We start from the raw sequence: 18,684 nt of genomic DNA, 5'->3' as shown, positions 1-18,684 counted from the left end.
AGGAGCATGGGTCGGGTATTGGGGTGGTGCTGGGGGAAGGGAGGGGCGGGTATTGGGGGTGGTGCTGGGTGAGGAGAGGGTGGTGCTGGTGGAAGGGCTTCGATTCAGTCCTACTGAGGGTCTGGGCAAAGCTTGTTTGAGAGCACTGGACAATTGTGAATTATTTTTCAAAGTGCCACCAGTTTGAATTAGTTCATTACAAAGTACTCCTCCTGCCTTTTTGCAAAAGCATCACTGCCCAGGCTGTCATTTATTTGCCATTGCACATTGCCCTCGAGAAAGTGGTGGCGGATTGCCTTCATGAATACAACCGAGTGGTCCGATGGGCCATTTCAAAGGTGACCACATTGCTGTAGGTCTGGAGTCACGTCCAGACCAGCAGATTTTATTCCCTTGTCAAACCAGCTGGATTTATACAACAATTCCGTAGTTTCATGGTCACCATTGCAGATATTAAAGTTTATATCAGGATTTTTTCCAAATTTATCCCCCAGGATTTGTGGGGGGATGTGACTTTGTGACTCCTGATTACTCAAATGAAACGTGCTGTGGAAACAAAAACAGAAACAGCTGGAAAGGCTCAGCAGGTCTGGCAGCGTCTGTGAAGAGAAATCAGAGTTAACCAGTGACCCTTCCTCAGAACTTAATTTCTGACTTTTATTTCTGATTTCCAGCATCTGCAGTTAGTTCGGTTTTTAAAGAGCTGCGGATGATGGAGATCTGAAACAAAATAAAACAAATTGCTGGAGAAACTCAGCAGGTCTGGCAACATCTGTGAACAGAAAACAGAAATTAACTGTTTTCTGTCTATAGATTCTCCACACACTCCTGATTACTAGTTGAGTGATGTAACACTCTGCTGTCTATAATATCCTTCTGTGCGCTCTCACTCGCACTCTCTCTCTCTCTCCCTCTTTATGATTATATTCTGTCTCTTCCCATCCAGTATTGAAACCTTGTACGGTCTGTGCAGAGTGCTAGACTATTGGAGGTGCCAATTTTCCACTGAGACATTGTGCCGAGACCTTGTTTGTTGTCCCAGGTGGATATGGATGATCCCATGGGAGTTTGGAGAAGTTCTCCCTGGTGCCCAGACTAATATTCATTCCTTGGCTAACATTACTGAAAACAGGCAAGTCCATCAGACCACTACTGCCTCCAAGCCACTCACCATCCTTAATTGGAAATATATTGTTGTTCCTTTATTGTCACTGGGTCAAAATCCTGGAATTCACTTCTGAACAAGGCAGGTGTCCCTGCAGCACGTGGACTGCAACAGTTCAAGAAGGTAGTGATGAAGGGTTTTGCCTGAAACGTCGATTTACCTGCTGTGCTTTCCCAGCACCACTCTAATCTTGACTCTAATCTCCAGCATCTGCAGTACCCACTTCCACCTAGTTCAAGAAGGAAACTCATTACAATCTTCTCAGGCATTTAGAGTTGTGCAGTAAATCCGGGCTTGGGATAGTCAAACCTACATCCCGTGAGTGAATATTTTTTCAAAACATTGGCTGCTGGGATTCTTACATTATGACCAGGACAACTCTTCAGGATAGTTCATTGCCTGTGAGGTGCTTTGAAATGTGTGGGTATTGCAAAACATACTTTGTCAATGTAGGTCTTTCTGTTTTTCTATTCATTTTCTCTTTCTCACGCTATCAGTAAAGTAAATTGATAAGACAGCAATGTTGCTGTTTGTTGTGATAAAGTTGACAAAACCCCTGTCATTCCCTGCAGCAGGGTCTTTCTGTGCAGTGCAGCCACTGATGGAAGGATAGTGTTTTGGGATATCTCTGGAACAATTGAGAAAGCCAAGATGGCAACTACTCTCCCAGAAGGAGGCTGTCGGCCCTGGGGTATGTATCATCCAGCTCAGTAAGGATGCACTTGGTTGGATCAGCATTGCATTTTTCGTGAAATTTGGTACTTTCACAGTCTCTGGGATTTTATATGCACCACAAGTTACACAGGTTGTGCTGCAGGAGGTGAAGTAATGTAGAAATTTCTTCCTGGTCCAAGTATCTACCTCTCCGTTAATATCACAAACACATTCGATCAATGTCTGAGAGGGCCCAATTGGCATCTATTCTCTCAGATCAATTATCCAATTGGTGTTTGTAGGAGCTAGTTATGTGCAAATTGGCTGTAATTATTAAACAGAGAAACAAAGAAAGCTCTATGACCCAAAAGGAGGCCATTCGGCCCATCTTGTCTATGCCGATTGAGTTTAAAAACTAATCCCATGTCCAGCTCATCTCCAGTTCATATCCACATTTTCTTTTGTATGCAGTGAGGGATTTGGCCATCAGGCAGTGAGTTCTAGACAACCATCACCTTGTATAAGGTAATTCCTTCTCAACTGTGCCCTAATTTTCTGCCAGTGACTTTCAATCCACTGGATTTAGACATCTCTGGTAAAGGAACAAGATCCTTGCTATCCACTATATCTGTTTTACCCACCTCAATTAAATCTCCCCTCAGCCTTCTAAAAACAACTCCAGCCACACCACTTTTTCTTCATTATCAAAATCCTCGTAAAACTCTCTAATACAAACAGATTCTTCCTAGAAGGCACTGGCCTGGACTGTACGCAGTATTCCCTGCTGCAGTCTATGTGTCATCTTCAGTTCTAGTGTTCCTTCCCTACTGTTATTATCTGGGCTCTGGGCAATATTGGAAAGCACTCCATGTATTATTTTGATCACCTTATCTACCTAGCATGCTAGCTCGAGGATTTGTGGATGTACCCTCCAAATTTAATGTGTTTCTCTACACTTTGTGATATAACAACAGTGACTTCATTTAAGATACTTAATTGGGCATAATGTCCTGAAATGACGACAATGGCATTTTACAAACAGAACTCTCTTGTAGATGTATTAGCCAGAATGTATGGGGTGAAATTTAAATTGGGTGAGATGTGTAAGTAATCTAATCTAATCTAAATGTACAAGATGTGGAATTACATTGGTCATCCGCTTTACAATGTGTTGTTAGTCAATGACTTTGCCTGAACTAACTATCAGGTGGAACAAAATCTAACTCCAATTATATTACTATTTCCGTGATCTTTCAGGAGAGGGGTGGAGTGGGGGGTTTGGTTTTTGCCAGGGGTTTTGATTTGTGCCAGTCTCTGTCAGCATGACAGGAGTGCGGAGGCACGGGTAAATATTCAGGTTGGCAACTGGAGGCTGTTTGAGAGGGTTACTCAACCTGCCCTCTTTCATGGTTATGTCTCTGCCTGGGTATATTTGGAGTGGGTGCATGCATTGTCCACTGGCCTGCTCAAAGCTTTCCATGGTCAGTGGGGACTGCACGAGCTGGAGAGCCTTATTAACCTCAAAAGTGATATTCTAATTTGAATTTAGTTACTTTACATTTTTCTGCATTTGCTGCAGGAGCCCATGAAATGGTTGAGATGCCCATGAATCTGGCTCATTTGATTAAAGTGTTTTTAAGTGCCTTCAAAGAGTTGGCAACAGGAAGCATCTTCCACCTGTTCAAGGCCTTTAGTAAAATTAAGACCTCTGACACAGAATCCTCTTGTGTTTCTCGCAGTGCTAGAGGTCCCCTGTCTGGTGCTAAATGCCCATCAGTGTGGAGTGAATGGACTTCACATCAGATGCCTAGATCCCGGACGCTACCTGTTAGCCAGTGGCGGCGATGATAACGCTGTCCGTGTCTGGACAATTGCTGTCAGGGCAGCAGGAAGCGAGGACAGTGCAGCGAGTGTTGAGGCCTCAGAAGAACAGTATGTCGATGCAGGAGTTTCCGTGCGGGTGACAGAGGGGCCGCGAGTTGACAGCGCACACGCTGCACACGTGACTGGAGTGAAGGTCCTGAGTCCAAGGCTGCTGGCCTCCGTCTCCATTGACCAGCGACTGACGCACTGGGAGCTGAGCGACCGAGGCCTGTGTTTCCTGGACAGCACGTGCTGTCATGTGGCAGATGTTGCCGACATGGAGAACTGGAAGGGTGCCAACTCAGGGACTCACCTCTATGCTCTGTGTGGGCATGGGCTGCAGATCCTGAGGTATCAGCAGGTGGAGAAAAACAGCCTGACAACACAAACGCCAAATACTGGAGATTGGAAACAGAAAGAGAAATTGATGGAAACACCTAGCAGTTCAGATGGCATGTACGGAGAGACAGAACTGGAGTCACTGTTTTAGATCAATGACGTCTCATCTGAACTGGAAAAAGTTGGAAATTAAATAGTTCAGAACTTGAGTTGCTTTTACAAAAAAATCAAATTAGGACCAGGAATAGGCCAAGTGTTGGTTTTGATAACTCAGGTATAAAACATAATGTAAGTGCCATTTCATTAATCATTACATGGAATTTTACTGGCACAGAAATAGACCATTTAGCCCATCAGGTCTATTCGGGCATTTAATGCTCCACCAAAGCCTCATCCCACCCTACTTCATCTCACTATCACTGTATCCTGCTATTCCCCCAAGTGTATCGCTAGCATCTTGCAATTTGCCTCAATCTTCCACATTACCACAGTAATTTTTCTTCTGAATTCCTTATTGGATTTATTAGTGCCCTTTCCAGGTTTCTGGTCCCTAGTTTTGTTTGCCTCATAACTGGAAACATCTTCCACTTGTTCAAGGCCTTTAGTAAAATTAAGACCTCTGCTGGGTCACCCTTCAGTTTTTCTGAGAGCAAAGGGTCTGAGTCCGTTCAATCTCATCAGATGTGCATTATCTATCCATCCTGATCTCACCCATTAAAATCTTCAGAATGAATATCATCTGTGGCAGTTGATATTGAATTCTGGAAAGTGTGAGCCTGAGTTTCCACAGGGCACAGTCAGTCTGGCATCTTATTCACTTTAAAACAGGTATCCAGTTAGAGATGGGAACTGCAATGTTTGATCTGAACACAGCAAGACCTGCAGACCTATCCTCGATTAGTGAGTACATCCCAGGTACTGAATCTTCGAGTCTCTATCATGTGGAAGCAGGCCATTCGGCCTATCAAGTCCACATTGGCCCTGCAAAGAGCATCCCACCCAGACCCATCCCCACCCCCATCCCCATCCCCATCCCCCTGCCCTGTCATTTTTCATGGCTAACCTGCACATTCCTGAACACTACGGGCAATTTAGCATGGCCTGTCCACCTGACCTGCACCTCTTTGGTGCTGTGGGAGGAAAGCAGAGCACCCCGAGGAACCCGCGCAGACACAGGGAGAATGTGCAAACTCCACGCAGGCGGTCACCCAAGGGTGGAATCGAACCTGGGTTCCTTGCACTGTGTGGCAGTGGTGCTAACAACTGAGCCACCGTGCCACCCTGGTGCAGCCAGTCTGAATGTCCTCAAGTCGGTTGCAATCCCTGCTTGCGCTCACTGTCCAGCAGAAAACTACATACATGTGGGTGTGACATGGGGCAGGTTTGTGATGCCTTCCATGCCTGAATAGCCACTTGAGCATGCAGAATCATTAATTGTTGCAAAGTGCCTTGGGGTGGTTGGGGTTTAAATAAAAACTCACAGGAGTCCTTCAATTCAGGAAAGGAGCAATTCGCGAGCAGTTGGACTATTTCTGCGTTTGTCACTGTGCAGTGGAACTGAAGTGGGTCACAATTAGGACATCATAAAGGCTGTGAGTCGTTTGACTTCAGGGAACTTCTGATAATATTAAACCACTTTACGTTTGCTGCTGTGTCATGTGACATTACCTGAGGCAGCCCGAATAAATTCTTGTCTCCTTGGAATGTATCTAGAAATTTTCTTTGTCTTAAATAGCATCAAATAACAAAATTTAGACCAAAACTCAGGTCACCCATGAGGGGAGTCTCACTCAATGCAACCTCTTTCTTTCCAATTGTCATAACCAGGAAGAAAGAGAATACATTTACCTAACACTGCCTTTTTTTGGAAACCATTGGTCCTTCCATTCCTTGTCTTAATTGAGCTTCAGAGGTCAACAAGACACCTGACCAGACTTAAAAGTCTACCTCCAGCTGACAGTCATGCTTTAGTGCGACACTGTCAAATCATGTCCCTGGCTATAGAGAGATTGAGGCCTTCAATCGAAAAACTAGGAAACAAATTAATGGATTGTATTGTAACTTATTTGAGAAGAACTTTTTTTTAAAAGGAAGTTTAAACCTAATGTTGGGACATTTGAAATTTCAGTCGCTGAGGAAAAGTGACTTGACTAATTTGTCCATTGTTGGAGTGTGACAGCGAGGGTTTACATGGGAAAATGCCATTACAAAATATTTACGAGGGCAATTTCAATGATTTAAACATTGACCCAAAAGTGTCACCAACAAATCAGTCGAAAGGAGGTCGGGTTGGAGGGCAGGACATGACAGTGTGCGCATTGGGAATTCTTGGAAATTGAATATAAACAGCAGTTTATATCAAAGTAGTTTTGATCAAAGTATTCACTCTTCTGCCTTCCTATTACTCTAACCGAGTAATGGATGTGAAAATTCTATCCACGTAAGATGATGGCCAATGGTTAATGATTAATATTTTACTGTTTGGGCAGGTGGGTTTTCTTCTTGGGTAGATTATCATGAATGTTTAATGTCAAATTATTCATTTGTTTCGCAGATAGCACAACCCCTATTGAGAAAGGACTAAATGTAAGCTGCTCATTTCATACCTCACTGGCTCACAATGGCTTGTCACATGTTGACAGATGCACTCAGTACAGGCAAAAGGTTACCTGCAATATGACCATGCATTGCAGATGGGCTTCAGAGAGATAAGAATTACAAACAGGTTACGGGCAAACCCGTCATAAGATGTATTGTTCACTATGAGCAATAATGGGGGACAAAACAAATGGTTCTCCAAGTAGGTTTGCTCCAATTTCAGAAAGCAAATTTAAAGAGAACGATTCCCCCTCTCTGCTACTTCAGTCCCTTTACAATGAGCTGGATTCAGCGTTGGGAGAAGGACGGAATGTTGCCTCAGGTTGGTTTCCAGACGTGGAATTAAATGAGCAGCTGAACATCATGGAGACCGCCACCAGTTACCTGCAAACTCCGGAAAGTTCTGCAAGTTGCCAGTCGCTCAATGAAAATGTTACTCTCCTTGCTGAGGTAATGAGCAAGTAAACTGTAAAACTGACAGTTTGATGTTGGGTAACTGAATCACTAACCCCTGAGTATTGAGTACAGGAGTTGGGAGGTCATGTTGCGGCTGTACAGGACAATGGTTAGGCCAGTGTTGGAATATTGTGTGCAATTCTGGTCTCCTGCCTATCGGAAGGATGTTGTGAAACTTGAAAGGGTTCAGAAAAGATTTACAAGGATGTTGCCAGGGTTTGAGAATTTGAGCTATAGGGAGAGGCTGAACAGGCTGGGGCTGTTTTCCCTGGAGCGTCAGAGGCTGAGGGGTGACCTTATAGAGGTTTATAAAATCATGAGGGGCATGGATAGAATAAATCGACAGTGTTTTCCCTGGGGTGGTGGAGTCCAGAACTAGAGGATGGTGGTTAGCCTTGTACACCAAGCTCGGGAATGCTGGTGATGGGAAGGGGGGGGGGCATCATTTAGATGGGTACGTATACAGGAAAGGTTTAAAGGGATATGTGCCAAATACAAGCAAATGGAAGTGGTTTAGTTTAGGAAACCTGAACAGCAAGGATGAGTTGAACTGAATGATCTGCTTCTGTGCTGTATGAATTAATGACTCTGTGGCTCTACCCCTCACGATTTTGTATACCTTAATCATGTTACCCCTCAGCCATCTCTGTTCCAAGGAACACAATCCAAACCTCCCCAATCTCTCCTCGTAGCTATAAATCTCCAGCCCTGGCAACGTTCTAGTAAATTTTCCCTGCATTCTCTCCAGAGCAGGTACGTCCTTCCTGTAATGTGATGACCAGGACTGCACATAATACTCTAGTTGTGGCCTCACCAATGTCTTCTACATTTTCATAATTATATCCCTATTTTTGTATTCTATACCTGTCAACGAAGGAGACCATTCTACATGCCTTCTTTACAACCTTATCTACCTGTACTGTTACCTTTAAGGACCTGTGCTCTTGCATGCTAAGACCTCTCACTTCATCCATCCCTCTCGGTATATCCCCATTTATTGTGTATTCCCTTTTACTGTTTGACCTGAGGAGTGGCAGATGGAGTTTAATTTAGATAAATGAGAGGTGCTGCATTTTGGGAAAGCAAATCTGAGCAGGGCTTAGACAGAAAATGGGAAGATCCTAGGGAGTGTTGCTGAACAAAGAGACCTTGCAGTGCAGGTTCATAGCTCCTTGAAAGTGGAGTCGCAGATAGATAGGATAGTGAAGAAGGCGTTTGGTATGCTTTCCTTTTATTGATCAGAGTATTGAGTAGGAGTTGGGGAGGTCATGTTGCGGCTGTACAGGACATTGTCGGATCACTTTTGGAATATTGCATGCAATTCTGGTCTCCCTCCTATAGGAAGGATGTTGTGAAACTTGAAAGGATTCAGAAAAGATTTATAAGGATGTTGCCAGGGTTGAAGGATTTGAGCTATAGGGAGAGGTTGAATATGCTGGGGCTGTTTACGCTGGAGCATCAGAGGCTGAGGGGTAACCTTATAGAGGTTCACAAAATCATGAGAGGCACAGATAGGGTAAATAGATAAAGTCTCTTCCCTGGGGTGGGGGAGTCCAGAACTAGAGGGCATAGATTTAGGGTGAGAGGGGAAAGATATAAAATGGACCTAAGGAGTAACTTTTTCAGACAGGGTGGTGGTACAAGTATGGAATGAGCTGCCAGAGGAAGTAGTGGAGGCTAGTACAATTGCATTATAAAAGGCATCTGAATGGGTATATGAATATGAAGGGTTTGGAGGGATATGGGCCAGGTACTGGGAGGTGGCACTTGACTGGGTTGGGATATCTGGTCGGCATGGAAAGGTTGAACCCAAGGATCTGTTTCCGTGCTGTACATCTTTATGACCTCTATAAATGCATTACCTCACACTTATCAGAGTTGAACTCCACCAACCCATCCACATCATTTTGGAGCTTTCAGCTAACCCCTATACTATCCACAACATGGCCAATTTTTGTGTCTCCTCAGTCTACGGACTGACTCTGAGTTGGCTGGTCAGAGCCCATGTACTGTGCACATGTAAATAAAGGGTGATGTGATGATGGGACACCATCCTGTCTGCAGTTATTTTAGTCCACAATGCTGTGAGGAGGGACTTTCAGAATTTTGACCCAACAACAGTAAAGGAACAGTGATAAAGCTCCAAGTCAGGATGGTGTGTGGCTTGGAGGGGAACTTACAGCTTGTGGTGTTTCCATATATCTTCTGTATTTGTCCTTCCAGGTGGTGAAGGTGGAGCTGCTGTCTGATAAAGCTTTATCCCTTGAATTAAGTGATTTTGTCGTAATTTCCTGTTCACACAGGAAAGGACCCTTGTTAGAACAAAGGAAGGAACTGATCTGTTTTGCCTGCAGAAACCAAAGAAAAATGGCCTGCCTTCCATCCACAAGGGAGAGGAATTTGCTTTTGATAACAGTAAGTTGTATAATGCTGTAATTCTTGAATTTAACTCAGACTTAATCCGTGCCTCCTCACACCAACTGGAGGAGGTTTTTCTGTACATAAACAGGTTTTAACAGATTGTTGAATGATTAAGATCAGTAAGGATCTGTGTGAAATAATACTCTTGTTGATGAAGAATCTAAGGTTCATGGGGATGAGGCAAAAACTGGCGTTGAGGACTATTGGACCAGCAATAATCTCATTGAAAGGCAGAGTAGACTCAGTGGGCTGAATAGTGTACTTCTGGCCCTATGGTATTAAATCATACAGGACAAGTGTTTGTGTTAGCCACATTGCTTGTAGAAAGGGAAGGAAATTAAAATAATAATGTGATAAAGGCAAAGGCTTTGCACATTGTCACTGCGTTAACTGTTCTTTTCCACACTTAATTGTGCGTGTAAAACACTGGTTATAGATCCCAATGAACTTGCAGCAACATTAGCACAAAATAGTTCATCCATCATTGTCAAGTCTTTAACCAAGAGGGAGAACAAGGCAGGATGTAGAATAGTGACAAGTTTTCATTCCTGTATGCTTTTAGCAAGAAGTAACCCTGCTCACACCTGAGGTTTAAAGCATATGGAGTAAGGGGAGCAGGAGCTTTGACGAAGGGTCAGTTAGACTCAAAACGTCAGCTCTTTTCTCTCCTTACAGATGCTGCCAGACCTGCTGAGACTTTCCAGCATTTTCTGTTTTGGTTTCAGATTCCAGCATCCGCAGTAATTTGCTTTTATGGAGTAGGGGATATGGGAGAACTGTATTTTTAAAAAGGGAAAGATTTTGGGGTTCTTCCCCCTTAAGGGATGGAGTCCTATCTAGTGGGATTGGATTGTGTTTTGGGAATTTGGGTGAAAGGAGCAGCAGGATTTGCAGGATTCTGAAACCAAGAACACTGAGCTTCATGGTCAAAATTCCGAATCTGTATGAAACTCCACGACGCAGGATTACACTTTATAAATTTCATAAAATGGTATAGCATGGAAGAAGGCTGCTTGGCTCATTATGCATACGATAGCTCTTTCAAAGAACTATTCAATTAGTTCCCCCCCATATCATTCCCCTTAGCCCTGAGGTAACTTCTCTCCAGGTAGGTGTGGATGCATCAAGAGTGTGGTGCTGGAAAAGCACAGCAGGTCAGGCAGCATCCGAGGAGCAGGAGAATCGACGTTTTGGGTAAAAGGCCTTCTACCGCCTTGGGACCCTCCAACTTCACAGCATCATGTGGATTTCACCAGTTTCCTCATTTCCCCTTGCCCCACCTTATCCCAGATTCAATCCTCCAACTCGGCACCACCCTTATGACCTGTCCTACCTGTCCATTTCCTTCCCATCTATCTGCTCCAGCCCCCTCACTGACCTATCACCATTACCCCCAACTATCGCACTCTCAGCTACCTTTCCCCCCAGGTCTTAAAAGTCCCCCCCCCCTCCCATTTATGTTACCACCCTCTTGGCTGACAGCCTCATTCCTGATGAAGGGCTTTTGTCTGAAACGTCGATTCTCCTGCTCATCGGATGCTGCCTGACCTGCTGTGCTTTTCTAGTACCACGCTCTTGATTCCGATCTCCAGCATCTGCAGTCCTCATTTTCACCAGGTTATGTATGTATGTAAACTTTTGAAAGTTATTGTTAAATATAGTACCAACATCCTTTCAGGGAGCACATTCCAGATCACAACAACCCACTGTGTAAAAAGAATTCTTCTCACCTCTCTCATAACAAATTAACTTAGGCCTGTGACCTCTGATTACCATTCCTCCTGCCTCAGGAAACAAATTCTCCCTATTTGATCTATCAAAACTCATCAATCTAGAACACCTCAACAAAATCTTGACTCGCTCTCTTCTAAGAAGAGCAACCTCAGCTCCTCCAGTCTCTCCACAGAACGCAGAACATAAGATGTTGGAGCAGGAGTTTGTCATTCAGCCCTTGAGCATACCTGATTAGTCATTAAGGTAAAGATTGATCAGAGGTCGCCTTAAATCTATTTTCCTGCCATTCCATCTAATCCTCAACTCCTTTGTCAATCAAAGATCGATATAACTCAGCCTTAAATATATCCAATCATCAGCCTCCACTGCTCAGCAGGGAAGAGCATTCCGAACACTAACAACCCTCTGAGAGAAATAAATCCTTCTCATTAAATAGGATATCTCTTACTTTGAAATTGTGCCTCCTAGATCTGGACACTTCCCCCACCTCAAACCAAAAGGGAAAACATTATCTCAGCATCTGCCCAGGCAAGCCCCATCAGAATCTTAAAACATTTCAATACAATCCCTTGCCCATTCTTCTGAAGTCCAGTGGACACAGGCACAACCTGCTCAACCTTTCCTCCTAAGACAAACCCCTTCACCCCAGGAATAATCCAAGCGAATTGTCTCTGAACTTTCTAATGCCGATAATCCTTTCTTAAGTAAGGAGACTAAAACCAACACGTTGCCCCCAGGGTGATCTCATCTAGACTCTTTGCAGTTGTAGGAGAAAGCGAGGACTGCAGGTGCTGGAGATCTGGTCTCCCCAATGTAGAGGAGACCACATTGGGAGCAACGGACACAGTAAATGACGTGTTTGCATGTGCAAGAAAATTGGGGAGACAGGACTCCAACTCATGGTCTCGATTTAGTCTCCTTCACATTAGGGAGACAGGACGGCAACTTGCAAAATGTTTCAGAGAACATCTCTGGGACACACACACCAAACAACCCCACCAATCTGTGGCTGACCATTTCAACTCCCTCTCCCATTCTACCAAGGACATGCAAGTTCGGGGCCTTCTCCACTGCCAAATCCTAGCCACCTGACACTTGGAGGAAGAACACCTCATTTTCCATCTTGGGACCCTCCAACCACACTGCATCAACATTCTTTTCACCAGTTTCGTCGTCATCCTTCCCACTCCACCTCCTCCCAGATCCAACCTTCCAACTTGGCACCGCCCTCTTGAACTGCCCTACCTGTCCATCTTCCTTCACACCCATCCGTTCCACCCTCCACTCCACACTATCATCCCCCATCTGCACCTACCTATTGTTTTCCAAATTACCTTCACCCTCCAACACCCCCCCTCCTATTTATATTAAGAGGAGGTCATGCCTGACGAATCTGTTAGAATTCTTTGAAGAGGTAACAAGTGGGTTAGACCACGGAAACCCAGTAGATGTTATCTATCTAGATTTCCAAAAGGCCTTTGATAAGGTGCCTCACGAGACGCTGCTGAGTAAGGTGAGGGCCCATGGTGTTCGAGGTGAGTTACTGGCATGGATTGAGGACTGGCTGTCTGACAGAAGGCAGAGAATTGGGATAAACGGTTCTTTTTCGGAATGGCAGCTAGTGACAAGTGGTGTCCCACAGGGTTCAGTGTTGGGGCCGTAGCTGTTCACTTTATGTATTAATGGATGAGGGGACTGGGGGCATCTTGGCAAAGTTTGCTGATGATATGAAGTTAGGTGGACAGGTAGATAGTTCTGAGGAGGTGGGGAGGCTGCAGAAAGATTTAGACAGTTTAGGAGAGTGTCCAAGAAATAGCTGATGAAATTCAACGTGAGCAAATGCGAGGTCTTGCACTTTGGAAAACAGGCATGGACTATTTTCTAAAAGGTGAGAAAATTCATAAAGCCAAAGTACAAAGGGATTTGGGAGTGCTAGTCCAGGATTCCCTAACGGTTGACTTGCAGGGTGAGTCTGTGGTTAAGAAAGCAAATGTAATGTTGTCATTTATCTCAAGAGGGTTGGAATGTAAAAGCAGCAATGTGCTACTGAGACTTTATAAAGCTCTGGTTAGGCTCCATTTAGAATACTGTGTCCAATGCTGGGCCCCACACCTCAGGAAGGACGTACTGGCACAGGAGCGTGTCCAGCGGAGATTCACATGGATGATCCCTGGAATGGTAGATTTAACATACAATGAACGGCTGAGGATCCTGGGATTGTATTCATTTGAGTTTAGAAGGTTGAGGGGAGATCTAATAGAAACTTACATGGCTTAGAAAGCGTGGACGCTGGGAAGTTGTTTCTGTTTGGCGGGGATACTAGGATCCGTGGGCACAGCCTTAGAATTAGAGGAGGTCAATTTAGAACGGAAATGAGGAGACATTTTTTCAGCCAGAGAGTGGTGGGCCTGTGAAATTCATTGCCACGGAATGTAATGGAGGCTGGGATGTTAAATGTCTTCAAGGCAGAGACTGATAAATTCTTGATCTTGCAGGAATTAAGGGATAAGGAGAGAGTGCGGGTAAGTGGCATTGAAATGCCTATCAGCCATGATTGAATGGCGGAGTGGACTCGATGGGCCAAATGGCCTTACCTCCACTCCTACGTCTTATGGAATTAGGCCAGTCAGCCCATCAAGTCTGCTCTGCCATTCAATCATGGCTAATATGTTTCTCAACCCATCTCCTACTCATCCCTGCAACCCATGATCCCATTACTAATCAAGAATCAGTCTATCAATTTCTGTGTAAAATACACTCAATGATGTGGCATGCACAGTCCTATGCAGCAATGAGTTCCACGGATTAACCATTCTATCAATAAGATAGGCAGGTGGGCAGAGGATTGGGGTTGCCTTATTAGTAAGAAATTCCTCCTGACCTCAGTTCTAAAGGGTCATCCTTCACTCTGAGGCTGTGCCCTCGGGTCTGAGTCTCTCCTACAAACTGAAACATCTTTTCCACATCCAATCTATCCAGGCCCTTCAGTATTATGTAAGTTTCAGTCAATTCCCACCTCATCCTTCTAAATTCCATCAAGAGTCCTCAACTCTTCATATAATAAGCCCTTCACATCCCAGGATCATCGTTGCAAACATCGTCTGGATTCCCTCCAATGTTATCACATCCTTCCTTAGATACAAGGCCCACAATTGTTTATAATATTCCAAATGCGGTCTGACCAGAGCCTTATACAACCTCAGCAGAACATCTTTGACCTTGGACTCTAGCCTTTTTGAAACAAATGCTAACATTGCACTGGCTTTCCTAACTGCCAAATGAAACTGTGTGTTAGCATTAAGAGAATCCTCAACTAGGACTCCGAGTCTCTTGGTACTTAAGATTTCCAAAGCCTTTCTCCATTTAGAAAATATCTACACCTCTATTCTTCCTATCAAAATGCATAATCTTCACATTTTCCCACGTTGTGTCCCATCTTATTCTTCTTTGCCCACTCTCCTAGACTGTCCAAGTCATTCCCATTTCCTCAACACTACCTGTCCCTGAATCTACTTTTGTGTCATCTACACACTTAGCGACAATGGCCTCAGTTCCTCTGTCAGATAGTTAATGCATAAGACGAATAGTTGTGGTTCCAGCACAGACCATTGCAGAACTCTGGAGGACGGGAAAAATTTCTGACTGCAATATTTGCTCCTATTTTGAGGTATTTTAGGTGCTGGAGGTGATTTCCTCGAATTCCAGGAGCAGCAATTACTGTCTCATATGCTGTTGCATTGTTTTAGAACTTTGGGAAAAAAAAACTGTCAAAACAACAGCAGTTTTAAAAGGAAGAAGAACAGACAAAGGAAGCACAAAGTGAGGTCAGTGCAGGAGAGAGAAAGAAAGAAACTGACACTGCCTTTGCTGTTTGAATTCATGGATCGCTGGACATCAGAGTGCATCTGAGAAAATTAACAAACAGTGAAATTCACAACTGATCTTGGAGGAACTGTTGGGCGAAGTTCACAGCACAGGATCAGATAAGTTAATTGTTGTTTTAAGTGTGACCTACAGAAAGTCTGCAGTAGTGAGTAGAATGGGTTCTTTCTTGATTATATGTTTTTGGAGATATGTCTCTAGATTAAGCATAAAATATAAACCATAACTATTAATTTAATCTGGGGCAGTGTTTGTAGAGGAATAAGATGGTGTTATTTTCTGGGTCTGTAGATTGTGAAGGAGCAAAAATGGCCTTCAGTACAGCGATATGTACTTCTTTTCAGATGTGGGAGTTTAAAGAGAGTTTCAGGATTACTGCGGATTATATCTGCCATAAATGCTGTTGGTTGCGAATCTTATCAGACCGAATGGATTGGTTGGAGAGACAGTTAGAAGCAACGGTATGTGATGGATGGCAGTTATAGGAATGGGAGAAAGTCTCAGATACAGTCACATAGATGGGTTAATTCCAGGAAAGGTAAGAGAGGTAGGCAGCTAGTGCAGAAGTCTTTTGTGGATATACCCATTTCAAACAGATATGCTGTTTTGGAAAATGTAGGGGGTGATGGATTCTCAGGGGAACGTAGCATGAACAGCCAAGTTTCTGGCATTGAGATTGGCTCTAATGCAATGAGGGGTATGTTGGGTTCCAAGAGATCAATTGTGTTACAGGATTCTGTAGTCTGAGGTACAGACAGATGTTTCTGTGCCAGCAGCGAAAAGCAGAATGATGTGTTATTTCCGTGGTGCCAGGATCAAGGATGCCTCGGAGAGGGTGCAGAATGTTCTCACGGGGGAGAGGGGCCAGCAAGAGGTCACTGTCCACATTGGAACCAATGACATCGGAAGGGAAAAGGTTGAGATTGTGAAGGGAGATTACAAAGTTAGGCAGGAATTTAAAAAAGAGATCCTCGAGAGTAGTAATATACGGATTACTCCTGGTGCTACGAGCTAGTGAGGGCAGGAATAGGAGGATAATGCAGATGAATGCATGGCTGAGCAACTGGTGTATGGGAGAAGGATTCACATTTTTGGATCATTGGAATCTCTTTTGGGGTAGAAGTAACCTGTACAAGAAGGATGGATTGCACCTAACTTGGAAGGGGACTAATATGCTGGCAGGGAAATTTGCTAGAGCTGCTCGGGAGAATTTAAACTATTAAGGTGGGGGGGGGGGGGGGCGGGACCCAGGGAGATTGTGAGGAAAGAGATCAATCTGAGACTGGTTCAGTTGAGAACAGAAGCGAGTCAAACAGTCAGGGACAAGGTAAGACTAATAAATTCAAATGCATTTATTTCAATGCAAGGGGCCTAACAGAGATTAGATTCCCTACAGTGTGGAAACAGGCCCTTCGGCCCAAACAGTCCACACCGACCCTCAGAGTAACCCACCCAGACCCTTTAACTAATGCATCTACCATGTGGGAAATTTATCAAGGGCAATTCACCTTACCTGCACATCTTTGAACTGTGGGAGGAAACCGGAGCGCCCGGAGGAAACCCACGCAGACACTGGGAGAATGTGCAAACTCCACACAGTCAGTCACCCGAGGCTGGAATTGAACTTGAGTTTCTGAGTGCTGTGAGGCAGCAGTGCTAACCACTGAGCCACTGTGCTGCCCAGAGAAGGCAGATGAACCCAGGGCATGGTTAGGAACATGGGAGTGGGATATCATAGCAATTACAGAAACGTGGCTCAGGGATGGGCAGGACTGGCAGCTTAATGTTCCAGGATACAAATGCTACAGTAAGGATAGAAAGGGAGACAAGAGAGAAGGGGGAGTGGCGTTTTTGATAAGAGATAGCATTACAGCTGTGCTGAGGGAGGATATTCCTGGAGGTACATCCAGGGAAGTTATTTGGGTGGAACTGAGAAATAAGAAAGGGATGATCACCTTATTGGGATTGTATTATAGACCCACTAATAGTCAGAGGGAAATTGAGAAACAAACTTCTAAGGAGACCTCAGCAATCTATAAGAATAATAGGATATTTTGAAGTACATTTAAGTCATCATTGGACAAGCATATGGATGTACATGGAATAGTATAGGTTAGATGGGCTTCAGATTGTTATGACAGATTGGCACAACATCAAGGGCCTGTACTGCGCTGTAATATTCTATGTTCTATGGTGGTTATGGTAGGGGATTTTAACTTTCCAAACATAGACTGGGACTGCCATAGTGTTAAGGGTTTAGATGGAGAAGAATTTGTTAAGTGTGCACAAGAAAATTTTCTGATTCAGTATGTGGATGTACCGACTAGAGAAGGTGCAAAACGTGACCTACTCTTGGGAAATAAGGCAGGGCAGATAACTGAGGTGTCAGTGGGGGAGCACTTTGGGGCCAGCAACCAATTTTGACATATTAGGCAAGAACTTTCGAAAGTTGATTGGGGGCAGATGTTCGCATGTAAAGGGACGGCTGGAAAATGGGAAGCCTTCAGAAATGAGATAACAAGAATCCAGAGAAAGTATATTCCTGTTAGGGTGAAAGGAAAGGCTGGTAGATATAGGGAATGCTGCATGACCAAAGAAATTGAGGGTTTGGTTAGGAAAAGGAAGGAAGCATATGTAAGGTATAGACAGGCTAGATCGAGTGAATCCTTAGAGTATAAAGGAAATAGGAGTATACTTAAGAGGGAAATCAGGAGGGCAAAATGAGGACATGAGATAGCTTTGGCAAATAGAATTAAGGAGAATCCAAAGGGTTTTCACAAATACATTAAGGACAAAAGGGTAACTAGGGAGAGGGTAGGGCCCCTCAAAGATAAGCAAAGTGGCCTTTGTGTGGAGCCGCAGAAAATGGGGGAGATACTAAACGAGTATTTTGCATCAGTATTTACTGTGGAAAAGGATATGGATGATATAGACTGTAGGGAAATAGATGGTGACATCTTGCAAAATGTCCATATTACAGAGTAGGAAGTGCTGGATGTCTTGAAATGGGTAAAGGTGGATAAATCCCCTGGACTTGATCAGGTGTACCTTAGAACTTATAGGAAGCTAAAGAAGTGATTGCTGGGCTTCTTGCTGAGATATTTGTATCATCGATAGTCACAGGTGAGGTGCTGGAAGACAGGAGGTTGGCTAACGTGGTGCCACTGTTTAAGAAGGGTGATAAGGACAAGCCAGGGAACTATAGACCAGTGAACCTGTTGTCGGTGGTGGGAAAGCTGTTGGAGGGAATCCTGAGGGACAGGATGTATATGTATTTGTAAAGGCAAGGACTGATTAAGGATTGTCAACATGGCTTTGTGCGTGGGAAATCATGTTTCATAAACTTGCTTGAGCTTTTTGAAGAAGTAACAAAGGGGATTGATGAGGGCAGAGCGGTAGATGTGATCTAGATGGACTTCAGTAAGGCGTTCGACAAAGTTCCCCATGGGAGACTGATTAGCAAGGTTAGATCTCACAGAATGTAGGGAGAACTAGCCATTTGGATACAGAACTGGCTCAAAGGTAGAAGACAGAGAATGAGGATAGTGGCGGTGGAGGGTTGTTTTTCAGAC

At 44.2% G+C, this 18,684-nt stretch overlaps 1 protein-coding gene across 4 annotated transcripts in view; it reads left to right on the top strand.

The window, feature by feature from the left end:
- wdr6 (WD repeat domain 6) overlaps window positions 1–18,684 on the top strand; it is a 44,329-nt gene that overhangs the window by 23,509 nt on the left and 2,136 nt on the right. For 2 of the 4 annotated variants that reach the window (XM_043707626.1, XM_043707624.1), the window contains 2 exons: window positions 1,738–1,856; window positions 3,559–5,036. In XM_043707626.1, coding sequence (XP_043563561.1) covers window positions 1,738–1,856; window positions 3,559–4,172 — 733 coding nt within the window. In that variant the 3' untranslated portion in view covers window positions 4,173–5,036. Of the gene's footprint in view, window positions 1–1,737; window positions 1,857–3,558; window positions 5,037–9,378; window positions 9,491–18,684 lie in introns of those variants that run through there. The other 2 variants (XM_043707625.1, XM_043707627.1) reach the window with 2 other exon arrangements.

The sequence above is a fragment of the Chiloscyllium plagiosum genome, chromosome 18, assembly GCF_004010195.1.
Source record: "Chiloscyllium plagiosum isolate BGI_BamShark_2017 chromosome 18, ASM401019v2, whole genome shotgun sequence".
Classification (NCBI taxonomy): Eukaryota; Metazoa; Chordata; class Chondrichthyes; order Orectolobiformes; family Hemiscylliidae; genus Chiloscyllium; species Chiloscyllium plagiosum.
The sequence above is the reverse complement of the archived record's forward strand: the minus strand, read 5'-3'. Positions and strand labels throughout refer to the sequence as shown.